General features: G+C 45.4%; 1 protein-coding gene across 1 annotated transcript in view; it reads right to left on the bottom strand.

Annotated features, from left to right (window-relative positions):
- macf1a (microtubule actin crosslinking factor 1a) overlaps nt 1-14,047 on the bottom strand; it is a gene marked incomplete at its 5' end in the record, with an annotated part of 210,032 nt that overhangs the window by 64,234 nt on the left and 131,751 nt on the right. Inside the window, 15 exons of the mRNA XM_080485773.1 lie at nt 2-280; nt 392-556; nt 669-884; nt 974-1,129; nt 1,226-7,153; nt 9,773-9,908; nt 10,676-10,767; nt 11,506-11,628; nt 11,891-11,989; nt 12,102-12,209; nt 12,310-12,393; nt 12,700-12,859; nt 13,164-13,357; nt 13,448-13,586; nt 13,674-13,852. Of these exons, the coding sequence (XP_080341899.1) occupies nt 2-280; nt 392-556; nt 669-884; nt 974-1,129; nt 1,226-7,153; nt 9,773-9,908; nt 10,676-10,767; nt 11,506-11,628; nt 11,891-11,989; nt 12,102-12,209; nt 12,310-12,393; nt 12,700-12,859; nt 13,164-13,357; nt 13,448-13,586; nt 13,674-13,852 (8,058 nt within the window). The remainder of the gene's footprint in view (nt 1; nt 281-391; nt 557-668; nt 885-973; nt 1,130-1,225; nt 7,154-9,772; nt 9,909-10,675; nt 10,768-11,505; nt 11,629-11,890; nt 11,990-12,101; nt 12,210-12,309; nt 12,394-12,699; nt 12,860-13,163; nt 13,358-13,447; nt 13,587-13,673; nt 13,853-14,047) is intronic.

Below are 14,047 nucleotides of genomic sequence, written 5' to 3'. Positions count from 1 at the left end.
CCTCGCGCTCCCTTGCACTCTGCTTCTCCTCCTCTTCCTTCTGTCTCTCCCTGCGCTGCCACTCCTCCTCCCTCTCCCTCTGGACGGAGAGGGAGTCGGACCAGGCCTGCGCTCGGCCCGACGCTCTGTGGAAGGCCGTCTGCAGCTGCTGCAGCTGCCCCAGCAGCTGCCTGCTCTGCTCCGGGCTCAAGTCCTGCGCTCGCTCCGAGATGAACACCTGAATGTCAAACGCCACGTTGGCAACCTCACCGGAGCGAGTGGACAGCGAGGACTGAAGCTCCTGAGAGGGGGGGGGGGGGGAAGAGAGAGAGAAGAGATTTATAGGGCTGAAGTATTCTGACTGTTACTTGACTGTGTATCTCTGCGATACCATTTGTACCATTTCGCTCACCTTGCAAAGACTCAGCTGTTGTTTTAGTTGATCGTAACGCTCTTCTTTCTCTGTTATTTCCTTCCCTGTCATTCCTGCGTCCATCTGAGCTTCAGTCTCATTCAACCAGGACAGGAGTTTCTCCACGCGTTGTCCCATTGACTTCTGCTCAGATGTCACGGCATCCTGAGAAAACACACCCCGCTTCACTTTTCACTTTACAAATCTGACACATTTGATCTTGTGTGCGTGAGGGTTCAGTGATTTGTTTTTCTCTTATTTAATTTGCTTCTGCTACCTTATACGAGGCTCTGTGCTCTCGTAGACTCTGCAGGATTCCTTCAGAAAGGGCTTTAGCAGCCTCCAACCCTCTGGACAAACTCCTCCCGTCCTTCTCCAGGGCCAGTAGGAGCTGCGGAGGAACGTCTGCAGGTTTGGGCTTCAGGAGCTGCTCAGCAGCCTCCACTTCTTTGTTGATCTCAGGCTCCAAGTCACGCAGCTCAAGGTCCACAGACTGAGAGGAAAACCGTAGTTTCAGACTCGAAGCTGAAGGCAGCAAAGAGTTGCTAAAAATATTCAAACTTGTTTCATGTGTGTCGGCACCTCGGTCTGTCTGATGATATCGTCCAATGCGACGATGCTGCGGCCGACCGACTGCTGCTGCTGCTGCTTCAGCCGGACCTCGATGTGTCTCACCATGGAGATCAGAGCGACAATCCGCTGGTCGTGCTCTAAACATTCCTGACGCACCAATGATGACTAAGAGAACAATAAAACAACAACAAGAAAATCAATCTGAAATCAAACTTAAAGTATTCGTATTTCCCATAAACAATAATGTGTTTGTTCTTTTACCTTTCCAGTCGTCTCTTTGTTTGACACGGTTGGTTTGCTCTCTCTGGCGTCGCCCTCTTCCTCGCCCCAGCTCTCAGCTGCTGGATCAGACTCGGGGACTGCAGCCGATTCAGACTCAGTCGAAGCCTCTTCTGACTGTGGAGTATCAGCATGCTGCTGTGGCTCTGTTGAACCTGCCGACTCGGGACACTTTGGACTTTCAGCTTCAGCTGGTTGAAGCTTTTTCTTCTTTCGACCTCTCCGGGCTGTTTTTTCCAGCTGTGGAGCAGCTGGCTCAGCTTTGGCCTGGAGTTTGGATTCAGCAGCACCTCTGGAAGTGTCTGGACGTCCATCGGGGATGTCTGGCTCCTGTTTACCTCCCCGGATTTGAGAGTCAAGAGTTTCATGTGAATACGTCGCACCGAGTTGAAAGGAATCAGTCTCAGCTCTTTGAGAATCAGTTTGAGACGTTTTCACTTCAGGTGCTTCACCATCAGATGAGGACCTGATAAGAGCATCAGCTGACTGAACCACAACACCTTCATCCATGTTCTGCTGCTGCTCAGGCGAACCTGAACTCTCTGAATCGGCTCTCACTGTGGCAGATTCCTCAGCCGTTTCTGTCGTTTTCACCTCAGAATACACTCTTTCCTCTATTGGTGGCTTCTCGGTTTCCGTTCCAGCTTTGTCCATCACGTTTCCACTCTTGAACTTCTTGTTCTTCTTACTTCGTTTGCTTAACTGAGTTTCATTGGTTTGACCAGAGGAAGTTTTCTCAGCAGCTTTTGGTACAAAACTTTTGCCTTCCTCTCTCTCGTTTGAAGAAACCTCCACTGATTGAGCTTCAGAGTTCTTGTCCGAAGGTTTCCCTACAGTCTTTTTAGTTGTTGCCACTTTCATTTTCACCCTTTTTGATGAAACCTTTGGTTTCTTGGTATCGTCTTCGTCAGCATGACTCTCCACCACAGCATCGGCCTTAGCTGGGAGAATTTGTGCGTTTACGTCTTTGACAGCGGTGCCTTGACTGTCCTTCTTTCCCACCTCGTTTCTGATGGCCTGCAGCTCCTCGGCAGCCTGCTTTTCACTCACTCCTTTTTCAAAAACCTTTTTAAGAATGCTCTCTTTGGCTTTTAGTATCAAGGCTGCTTTCTCTTCATTCGGTAGAGCTGATTTCTCAGGAAACTCTGCTCTTTGCCTCGTCTTCTCCTCTAGACTGCTCACTAGTTGTCCTGGTCTATCTGTAGACACTTTCTTTGGCTCTTCTCTCTTCATTTCTTCTTGTTTATCAGTCTTTACCACCAATTTTATGTTGGATGAAACTTTCTCTGGCTCGACGGTAAAGCTGGGTAATTCCTCACTGGAAGGAACCTCTTCCTCTTTATGTTTTAAAGAGTCAGTTTGAGCATCAGATTTCACATTTGCTTCACTGAAACCTTTTTCAGAGGACTGTGAACCTGCAATCTCTCCTATTTTATATTTGTCTTGTGTTTCAAATTTCTCTGACTGCACTCCTGCAACAGCTTCAACCACTGCAGATGGAGGTCTCATCTCTGATGGTTCTGTTTCTCCTTCTGCCTCTTTACCTTTAGCTTTCTTTTTATTCTTCTTCTTCTTCTTGCTTTTGGTTTCGGATTCTTTTGACAGCGATGGGAACGTCTGGTCTGGCTGCTCGTCACTGCTGGTCTTGCTCCTAAAAGTTTTCTCATTTTCCACACCTTCTCCCTTTTCCATTATGTCACCTCTCTGCATTGCTACCTTCTTTTCATCCTTCTCTTCAACTGGTTTTGACAGTTTAATGATACTGTTGCCTTCCTTGTCACCCTCTGTAATGTCTCTTGTCAGGTTTCCATCTTCAGGAAGAGTACTGATTGATGATGAGTTGTCAGAACTGGGACTAGACTCATTTTTCTCATCAGGGAATGGTTGTTCTCTGGCTTCTTGCCTGATGTCTTTTTCTAAATCTTTGTTAGATTGATCGATATTTGCCTGTTCAGATTCCCCAGGAGACTCTCTGATTATCCTTTCCTTTTGTTTATCATCACTTTTACCAACAACAACTGATAGTTTCTCGTCAGATCCTTTGTCGGTGTGATGCTCTGGTTTAGTGACGTTATCCTGAGGTGAAATATCATGTATGGCTTGCTGAATTCTTTTCTCAACGTTACTTGCAAAGTTTGATAGAAGGTCCACAGACTGGTCTGGTTGAACTATAATTGTTTCTCCGACTGACTCTTCCACTGTGTTAAATGGTGACAGACCTGAAACAGCAGACGTTAATATTTTGTCATCACCACCTCGTCCCTCTCCTGTGCTTCTACTAGAAAGTGGAAACGTTGGCGACACCTCTGTGCTCATATCAGACCAGTTTGCTGGACTGTCTGAACTTGACGCCAACAATATGATCGCAGGGGGGCTATATGTGCTATTGGATGAGGCAACAGGTGTTGAGCTATCATCATCATCCCCCTCCGTCTCTATGGAAGCTACTCTCTCCTGGATCTGTGAGGCCACATCACCAGATATCAGTCCAGCTGCAATGGCCTCACCGAGGCTCGGGACTCTTCGTCCAGCTCCAGGATCAACTAAGCCTCCTTTCAAAATCTGGTTGGTTGCTATTTCGATAACCATTTCATCTTCAACTAAGCGTCTTCTTGCGGCTTCAGGCAGAGGGAGCCTTTCTCCACTAGTGATATCAATGATGCCTCCAGTGTCTGCTTGGCTTTGGAGGAGCCTCAGTGCTGGAAGCGGGTCAACTTTCTTTAATGCAACAGCCTCAGGAATAGATAAGGGTACGCTTGTTTGCTCATCCTGAACACCTCTGAACGGTTGTACCTCCAAGAATCGTTTACCTGACTCAATATCTATCTTGCCCTGGTTTACAAGTTCTGAATAAGGCACAATGCGGACAGTTTGGGGATCAAGCACTCCTTGTGTGCTCTTGGGAGAATCCATAACTTCCCGAGCATCATCCTCATCCAGAAGACCCTTAGAAACGGCCTCAGTCAATGTCAGTTTACGGCCAGTGTCAGGGTCTGAAACGGCACCAGTAGAAGCCTGGAAAACAATGGCCTGAGGGTGACTCGAGGGGCTGACTTTTCCTTGGTAGACCAACTCTAGTTCTTCTAGGCCAGGAGCGATGGACCGGTCGACTAGTCCTCGCTCCACAGCGTCACACACTGGAAGCCTCATTCCTGAAGTGTGGTGTATCACACCACCTTCAGCCACCTGTCTTGCCAGCACCTGATAGGCCTCATCTGACTTGATTAACCCTTTCTGAATCGCTTGCTCCAGGGGAACAACAGACTTCGACTCTGGGTCAACAACCCCTTCCATCTGCAGCTGTAAGCTGGCTTTCTTAAGTGATGTTGATGAGTCTGTATCCTTTCCTTTGTATGCCTTTTCTAATGCCACCAGCTCCTCTCTTTGATCGTCCTCAATGAGTCCTAGGTTTGCTGCCAGTGTGACAGAGACTTTCTTATCTCTACGGAGGTCAATGATTCCTCCAGAAGCCACCTGGGCTTCCAGAAGTCGAGTAGCAGTGTGGGGATCAATTAATCCTGCTTCAGTTGCTTCCCTCACGCCACAGATCTGACTTTTCTCTACATCAACTATACCTGCCAGAGTTTTATCTGACTTCAGGACACTCCACATCAGATCTTCATCAAGCAAACCCTCCTGCATAACTTCCTCCATGCTAAGCGACTGACCACTGCCTGCATCCAGGAAACCACCGAACAGACCTGCCTTAGCCATTAATCTAACTGCTGTGTGTCCAGGAAGGACACCCTGAGCTACTGCTTCATCGGGTAGCAGCTTTTCCCCTTCTTCTGTCATTAGACCTCCCTGTTGAAGCTCCAAGACCAACTTCTCCAATTCTGCTTCTTCCCCTTGTTTCTCGACTGCAGATTCTAGAGTATCAACCTGAGACCGAGTCTGTGTGGATTCCATCTCTTGTAAAGGCACATTTTGTTTGACTCTTTCTGATGCAGCCTGTTTCGTATCCTCTTTTTCTTGGTGTTGCGTTGGATGAATATTTTCATTCGTTTTCACTTCTTGGATTGGCTCTTTAAATGTCTCATTGTCAACATATTGTTCTAGTCTAAGTGGTGTTGTGGCTGTTTTTCCATTTAGTTTTGTGGTTATTCCTCTGATCTCCGGACCAGGACTATCGCTGGCTTTAGAGTCGGTCCGGACCCTCAATTCTGTGCTTGTAGTCACTTCCTGTTCAGGGTGCTTAGCTGAAACCTTTACAGTTTTATGTGTGGATTTCTCTCTCTTTTGCACTTTTACCTTTTCATCTTTATCAACAGTGCTCTCATCTTTAGTAGCAAAGGGTAAATCTCTCTCAACTGATGTTTTCAATTCCTTGTCATTTGGATTGTCAAGCATTTCTTCTACACTGCCTCTATTCCTCATTCCCAAAGATTTGCGAGGTTTTGCCACACTGTCAGTGTCTTCTTCAACTTTGATTTGTTTGTCACTCACTACATTTTCTGTCAAACTAAACTCTCCTTTCATTGCCAACTTTTTCTGTTCCTTTGTGGTCAAAGTTTCTCCAGCGGGGACTTTGGTAGCTTTCACCATTGCCATTAACTCGGGGTCGAGGAGCACCAACCGTTTCCCAGAGTGAACGTCAGCATAGCTGTGAGTCGTGACGTGAACAAGCAGCTTGTCTTTGGCTTGATCAGCTGGAGGTGGTGAAGAGGATGGAGGTGGAGATGAGGTGCTGGAGCCCCAGCTCAGACGGTTCAGAGATGGGCTTTTTGTTTGGTTCACACTGCAGAGGACATCGGGGATGTTGACGTCTTTAAGAAGAGTGATTTCACTGGGTTCAAGGGCCTCTTCTGCTGCATGGTTAAGAGGAACCACCTGGAGGAACTCCGGATTGTAGAGAGCTCCAATGCTATGTCGCTGCTTCAGGATCTTCCTTGCCAGGTCCCCTGAAATCATTCCTTGTTGAACCGCCTCGGCAATGGGGAGGATTTCTCCAGATTCAGGCCAGAGAAGTCCCTTAAAAGCCAAGAGAGACTCAAGGACCAAGAGGGCCAAACGAGGTGAAAGAAGGTCTCTGCGAATACTTTCATCCAAATCCAGTCGTTCTGCACTGAAAGGGTCAAGAATTCCACCGTTTTGCATCTGTCTCGCCAAAATGGCACAAGCTAAATCCTGGTCCATAAGTCCGTGCCGAACAGCATCATCAACTGTGAGCCGGTGGCCAGACCGAGGGTCGACAATCCCACCAGCAAAGAGCTGAGCCTCAAGAAGTCGCACCATAACATTGCGATCAATCAGTCCTTCTTGGATCGCACGGAAGATGCCAACTTTTCTTCCAGATCGAAGGCAAACTGTTCCACCTGGCTGCTGTTTGACAGGAAGAAGAGGAAGACCAGAGTCATCATCAATGATGCAGCGCTGCTGTAGATCCTGTAGATTTACTTTTTCGGCTGTATTGGGATCGATCAGCTCTCTGTGTTGTACTCTGGACTGTAGCTTTGAGGCGATCCTGGAGGACAGACGTTTCATGTCTTCTGCTTGCTCCAGACTCATGGTTTTTCCACTTGAGTCTCTCAGGCCTCCTGCGCTCAACTGGAGTTCTAGAATCCTAAGTCCGACTTCCTCTCTGATGAGCCCGTCCTCCATAGCTGCAGCAACAGGCAGTGTATTTGGTTGCAGGTCAGCCACATACTTTGCATTTTCCACTACAGACAAGGCGCTCTCGAGATCAGACAGAGACTGTCTGGTTGGAGAGTCAATCAGGCCTTGATTTAATCCTTGTTCCAGTGAGAGACTGATGGGAGAGTCTGACTGGAGGAGCCCACCCATAACGAGCTGGGTCTCCAGCAGGACACGGCCCGTGTCCTGGTCAATCAGACCACGTTGGGCTGCTTGGAAAACTGGGAAAGTTTCCACTGTTCCCAGGTCAATCACTCCAGCAATGGCAAGTGAACTCTACAGAAAGAAAGAAAAGTTCAGTCAACTTTCCATCGGGTTTAAACGTGTGATGGCCATTTGAGCCAGCACTTCTGTTTATTTCTGTTTTTTAATGTTAATATTTCATCTATTATAATGTATTATTGGAACATTGTAGAGTAAGAAAGAGAGGAAAATCCAAAAACCATTTGCCACAACAATAGTTAAAAAGTTAAAAATTATTTTTCCTAATAGATGCAAATTTTATGGCTTATTTTTTATATAAAAAAGCCTTTACAGCCTTACCTTCTTCTATAACAAGCACAAAGCATGCAACAGAGCAAATTAGAATAAACAAAAGGGTAGAAAAAGCTTGAGACGAGGGAAAGGCAGAAGAATTCAAAAGATATCAAAAGTGTAGAGTAGAAGGGCAGAAGAAATATCTAGAGGAGAGGAAAACTTCCAGGCAACGGTAAGAGAGAAAAGCGAGCGCTACTTACGTGGTACGGCTCGTCTCACGCCACACACACTAATGGGCCAGCTTATGGCTCGGCAGCGCGAGGCGCGACAGGTGAGAAGCTGGTTGTTAGCGTTCGGCATGCCACTCTTCACTCTGACTCCTAACACTGCGTTGGACCTGATTCCTCACACTGACCTCAATTTTTCCAACCGGAGGAGCTAAAACCTCGACCGGACAAATACGAATATCAACAGTTTGGCTCCGTTACAGATTGTTTATGTAGAATAGAAATACTTTATTAACCCCAGAGGAAAATCCTCTTTGAAATGTAGATTTATCCTAAAACAGAATAGCTGCAATGACCCACGCAGATGTACAAATCAGCATAAATACCACATTTCACACATGATCTTAATCATGAAATCTTATTTTTCTGTGATGTTTATTATCCCTGTTCATGCTAAATATATTAAGGATTTAGAACTTGTAACGTCTAATAACTCTCTCTTTGTTTTCCATCTTTCTGATCCTCGGCTCACAGATCGGATGTCCACATTTCTCCTTTGGCAGCTGTTAGTGATTTTCAAGCAAAATGCTGGTTTAAAGTTTCACACATTAATAAGTATGCATTAGAACAAACAACACATCTCAGTCACACACACTCCCGTGATCTGGACACAACATGCTCAAATGGTGAAGTGAGTTTTTTGTTTTGTTTTGGCCCTTGGTGCACTGAGCCTCTAACAACACCAGACAAACCTTCAACCTTCGTCTTCTTTTTTTTTTTTTTTTGTCACATGAAAATGTATAGAAAACCTCATTAAATTGATTATATTCAACTTTGAAGTGAAGCTGCTGAAAGTAAGAATCATCATCCCTCTCACACACACCCGACCCATTTATAAACCTAACAAAAATAAAAGATAAACAAAATGAGGGTGTTGAATGTGGTGAGGCTTTCTTTCAAATGACTGCACAAACAAGACACAGTACATTGCAAAAGTTTTAGCTGCATATTCAAAGAAACGTCATTATTCTATCATTCAATAGCCAGAAAACATTGTAGAGTTTTCATAGTAGAATTGTGACGCCAATACCATCTTAGGGTGAATTAGGATGATTTAAAGTAGCGCACAGCATCTTACGATTCCTGATCATAACATCATGGCCTGTGTTTTTTTTTTTTTACATGGAGACTAAATAATCTGAGCCAGATTTCATCTCCAGAAGATCTGTGCTTATTTCTGGGATGTTTTCCACAATTCCTTCAAAAGCTGCCTGAGAAGAACTGAATTATCTATAAGCACCTGCATTTATTTTTAACTCCTCTACATTTATTCATGCTTACCTAAAACCTTTGCACGGCACTGCACATGGGATTAACTAAAGCAGGATCACATAAATGATCAAATGCAACGTGTAGACTTTACGCAGTGGCATTATTAAACTAATACACGGAGAAGAAGGACTATTATTGGACTTGCAGCTACACGGATGAAATGAAGGCGTTTCCTATTTGTGTTTAAATACATCTATGAACGGCGGAGCTCTGGAGCCGTCACCTCACTGCTCGCTTGACTCTGCCAGCGCGGCACCATGAGGCCATGGATTAACCATGTTAGCAGTTCAGCGGATGTATTTTTGTGGTGATGATGAAGATGAAGATGACAGTGACTCCGGTCGGGACAGTTAATGAAATGGCTGCAAGCTTTTAACCAAACAATGTCAGGGTGGATGAAACCATGCTGAGGCCCAGTTCAGACACTGATATCCAGCAAACTACACAGCAGCTGAAACATCTGATAGTATTTTACCGTTTGGGATTACATTAGTAAAAGAAACTGATTGAAATTATGAAATAGATATTCAAGAGGATCTGGAAACAGGTCTGAAGAGGGTCTGTGATGTTTACTAAGCCGAAGAGTGAGATCGTCAACAGTGGGGATGTTTTCAAAAATGCACACTCCGTGAACACACAACATGCTACACAACACAAACACACAACCACACAAACAACCTCCCGCTGGCCCACAGGTGAACTCTCGCTTAGCTCGCAAGCACGCCGACGCTTTACAAAAAGTACTTTCACAGTTTGTCTCGTTGAGCTCAAAGCAGCAGCAGATTTTCAACAACACGTTTTCGTCACGGTCCCACAGCGACGTTTCCCCGGCTCCACCCGTCCCCTTCAGCCCAGGTACCTTTCTCTCCTCCTCTTTGGCCAGCTGCTGCTCCAGCTGCTGCAGCTGCTGGGTGGAGCTGTCACACAGCTGGTTGTAGGTGGCCGTCAGCTCGTTCAGCTGAGCCTCCACGTGAGCGCGCTCCTCTGGGGACAACCTGGGGAGGACAGGGGGTCAGAGGCTTAAAGAAAAGGAGAAGACATACTTTATTGGTCCACTGAAGAAAATTACTTCTATTCTATTCTATTTACAGTCAAGATTAACAGTGAAATTGTGAAAAACTTTGAATGTGCAGATCATTGGTGAAGCACGAGGCGTCTGCCGTGTGAGAGGAGCTGGTTAAAAGTGTTAAGATGACAAATTAACTTTGGGCATTTTTCAATAAAAGCGACTGTTCACAATTTGTCCACTGGGGTTCACACAGATTCACAACTAGGAGAGGATCGGATCACAACACTCAATAGCAGATAGTGATGATGACGATGATCAGTGATGCAGCAGTGAAAAGTAGCTGATTCACTCTGAGTGAAAAAGCTTTAAAGACATATACGGGTGAGTCTCGTATTCCGGGAGGAGGCCGTCTGAAGAGCAAGACTGTGGCAGGAACAATGTCTGAGTCATTTTTATCTAAAGTAAATCAAACCTGATCATTTTCATGATGCAGTCACTTGATGGTTTTCACACTAAACCTGATTAATCCTTTTGGAGACGCCGGTATTTTGTGGTGACTGTGTGAGGCCGTCCATTGAGATCGAAGTGCATGTATTTCTTTCATTAACTAACATGATAGACAGAATATGGACGGAAGTGAAATCCTGAGTAGAAACCTGGAGAGGAGGAGGTGTGTGTTGCTCTGAGCTGGTTTCTGGGGCAGAGGTGTGGTGTCTCTGTCTCTGAAGGTCTCTATTCCTGTTGTGAACTTACTTGCTGGCCTGTTTGGACAGGAGGAAGACTTGTGCGCTCCTGATGGCTTCAGCCACCTGATCCTTCTTGGCTGCGAGCTGCTCACTGATGGCCTGCACAGGAGAGACGTGAGCAAAGTGATTAGCGGGGTGAAGAATAGCTGCTCTTCCATTTTAGACCCTCACTGCCCACTTCATTAGGTCAAAGCCCTGCCAGGGGTTTACAAAGTGAATGTTTAGTTTGAGCTCGTCAGGGAGGATTTAATGTGTCTAATGCTGAATCACAACAACAGGAACTTTGTGCCTTTTGACCACTGAAACCAGGGTCTAAATTTAGTTCTGGGCTTTTCTACCTCCAAACAAGCCCCCTTCAGGACTTCAGGACTACTTGATGTATCATAATTGAACTACCAAGTATAAAAAAAATTAATCAGTTTTACTTTATTACCACAATTGTGTTCCCAATAAATTGAGGATGTTTGGTATTGAACCAGAAAGGTCCCAGTTGAAACGTTAAACTGGCACAGGAAGTCACTGAGAAGCAGCACCGACCCAAAAGTTCCCGTGACCTTCGATCAAGATGTGGCTTATGTTTTCATTAAAAATATATAGTTTGCAGTGATGCTGAACTAATTCAAACTGTTACTTAAAATGTCATGTACGTTAAGGTTAAAATATTAGAAACACCACTATAAAGTCAGTGAGGCTCAACATGACTGCAAACTACAAACCATAAAAATAAACAGAGTTTTGTGGAAAACTCTCTGATGATATATGAAACACTATTGTACTGTATTCAAACAGCTGCACACACACACACACACACACACACACACACACACATAAACACACCTGTTGTGCAGCGAGTGAAGACTCTGCGTTGGGGCCACCAGTCCGCCCCTGGAGGCCTTTCACCCAGCCCAGCAGGTCTGAGACCTGGCCCACCCGGGCCTGCTTCTCCTCCTCCACCTCTTTCTGCACAGGGTGATGAACAAAAACAGGAAGTGTCAAAAAAGAAACATGTCAGCAATCTCTGACTGTCACGCAGAACAATGAAAACACCCCAATGCTAAATAAGAAACACTGTAAAGTAAAATTCCAGTAAAATGTGGTCGGTTCTCATGAGAAAAGCAGTAGTACACAGTAGTAGTGACACGTCTCGTGAATAAAAAGAGCAAATAAAACAAGAACAAGTCAGAGTAAGAATGAATTAGTGCATATTGAGACGAGGCTTCACCTCTTCCTCCTCCAGTCTTCTCAGAGCATCGCTGATGTACTTCACATGTTGGGTTGTTAAGGTGACCAGGGCCGTGTAGCGGGTGCGTAAATCCATAAACTGCAGAATAACCAACACACACTCAGTTCATCTAATAATTTACAATGAAATATAAGCAACAAAAAAACCTCCACATTTCAGGTACATTTAACAAAGACACTATTTCTTTCACCTCCTGAGTGATGGCGTCAGAGGACGAGTGCATCCTCCTCCTCTTGACCGGCGACTTGTGTGTCGACTCCACAAAGGCTCTGTAGGTCATCAGCTGCAGTTCATAATCCTGTCAAAGAATAACATCGTTAAACTGAAGAAAAACTGCAATTTATGAGAGCGTGTCAGTCCTGAATGTTGGAAAAAATAAACCTGAGGCAGTTTCTTACCTTCACTGATGTGCAGTACTGTTTGGAGTGGGTCTGACACTCGTCTAGTTTGGTCTGGTTCTGTTCAATCTCAACTACTAATGCCTGAAAGGAAAATAAAAACATCACTCATATGAGTCGGTTTCTTTTTGATTACAAACGTGCGTTGGGGCTGTTGATGTGGTGCAGAGAATCAATTCTGTGCATCACAAAGCCACCAAACACATTCAGCAGCAGCCTTAAAATCCTTTTAATTGAGGGGTTTTAATTAGTTCCAGACGAGTGGAACGACAACAGAAAATGCTAAAACGCCCAATCACTACAGAATTCCTACGATATAGTAGCTAAGATCGTTTCTTGATGTGTTTTACTGAATCAGACCTGCACACTAATGAACTCTGTGCTGCTCACCGTCTGCTGGGCCAGCTGTTCGGACAGCGCTTTACTGTCATTCTGTCCAGGTTGTGTGTTTTCTTGTCTCTCCGTCGTCTCTTCGATCCACTGGATCAAGGCCGAGTGACCGTCTCTGTACTGCTGCAGGGACGAGCCCAGAGTGTCTAGATCCGTCCGTCTGCAGGAGAAAACAGTTTTTATATGACATTTTGATATTTTTGATATGATCTCCAGCAACAAGGCACTTGGAGGCGTTAATCACAGTGAACAGGCAGCAAGAAATGCTGAAGAATAACAAGGAATTAGACTAAAAACCTTTTTTTCAGTTTAAAAAAAAAAAAAAAAGTAAAACAGACGACATGTCTACAGATCAGAGCTTCCAACACTCATATAATAGGTAATCTAACCCTGTGAATCATGTCTGTGCTTCATTAAATGAAAATATATATGTTTTTAACTCCTGTCCAGCCTTTCAAACTCACCGCGTCTCCATCTGCCTTTTGATGCCGCTCCACCTCTCTGCCATCTGATTGGCTTTCTCCTGGTAGCGCTCCAGCTCCGGGCTGCGGTCTGGGTGGAGCTTCCTGAGCTGAGCTCCGGCCTCTTTGGCCCGGCACACCTCAGACTGCAGAGACTGGAAGATGCTCTCCTGCTCCGCAAGCTCACCCTGCCACTTCTGCAGCGAGATCAAAAATGGAGCCGGATTACAAAAGAGGCGGGACGCATGGTCAGATGTGAGAGGAAAATATTGAACAAGTGAGCTGACCCCGAGCTGATCTCGGAGGTTTTGGAGGGCTGTTGTGTCTGCAGGAACCATGTCTTCGTCACTCAGTCGGCTCTCGTACTTCCGCACTTGACCTTCCGCTTCATCCAGGCCATGTAAGAGGAGGTCTACTGTTTTCAATCTGAAATGATCATTGAATAAAATCTTCAGTGTATTTATCGGAGCAGCACAACAATCTTGGTGAGAAAAAAAAAAAAAGCTGACGAACTTCTGGAGGTAGACGGATGAGAGGTTGTGCAGCTTGTCTGTTTTCTCCACGGCTTGATTGAGTTCAGAGCGGAGGACGGGAATGCTGGAGGACGTCGGCTTCTCCTCGAAGAAAGTGACGCAGCGGCGAGACACGTCGCCCAGATTGGAGCGAAGAGCGTCGAGCTCTGACAGCAGCTTCTGAAGGGAAAAGAAGGATGGAGACGCTGGGTAAACGCAGAGCGACAAAGTGAAGTTCTGCTACACTAAGGTGTGTTTACTGACCTTATGTGATCACATTATTCTACATAAATAGTAAAGTAAATAAAAATATTTGGTAAAAACCCTCAGAGAACTTTGGGAGCTGAGTAATCATTTCTAGAATAATCATGAATA

This window comes from Lipophrys pholis (genome assembly GCF_963383615.2).
Source record: "Lipophrys pholis genome assembly, chromosome: 17".
Taxonomy (NCBI): Eukaryota; Metazoa; Chordata; class Actinopteri; order Blenniiformes; family Blenniidae; genus Lipophrys; species Lipophrys pholis.
Note: the sequence above shows the minus strand (reverse complement) of the source record. Positions and strands in the feature narration are given on the sequence as shown.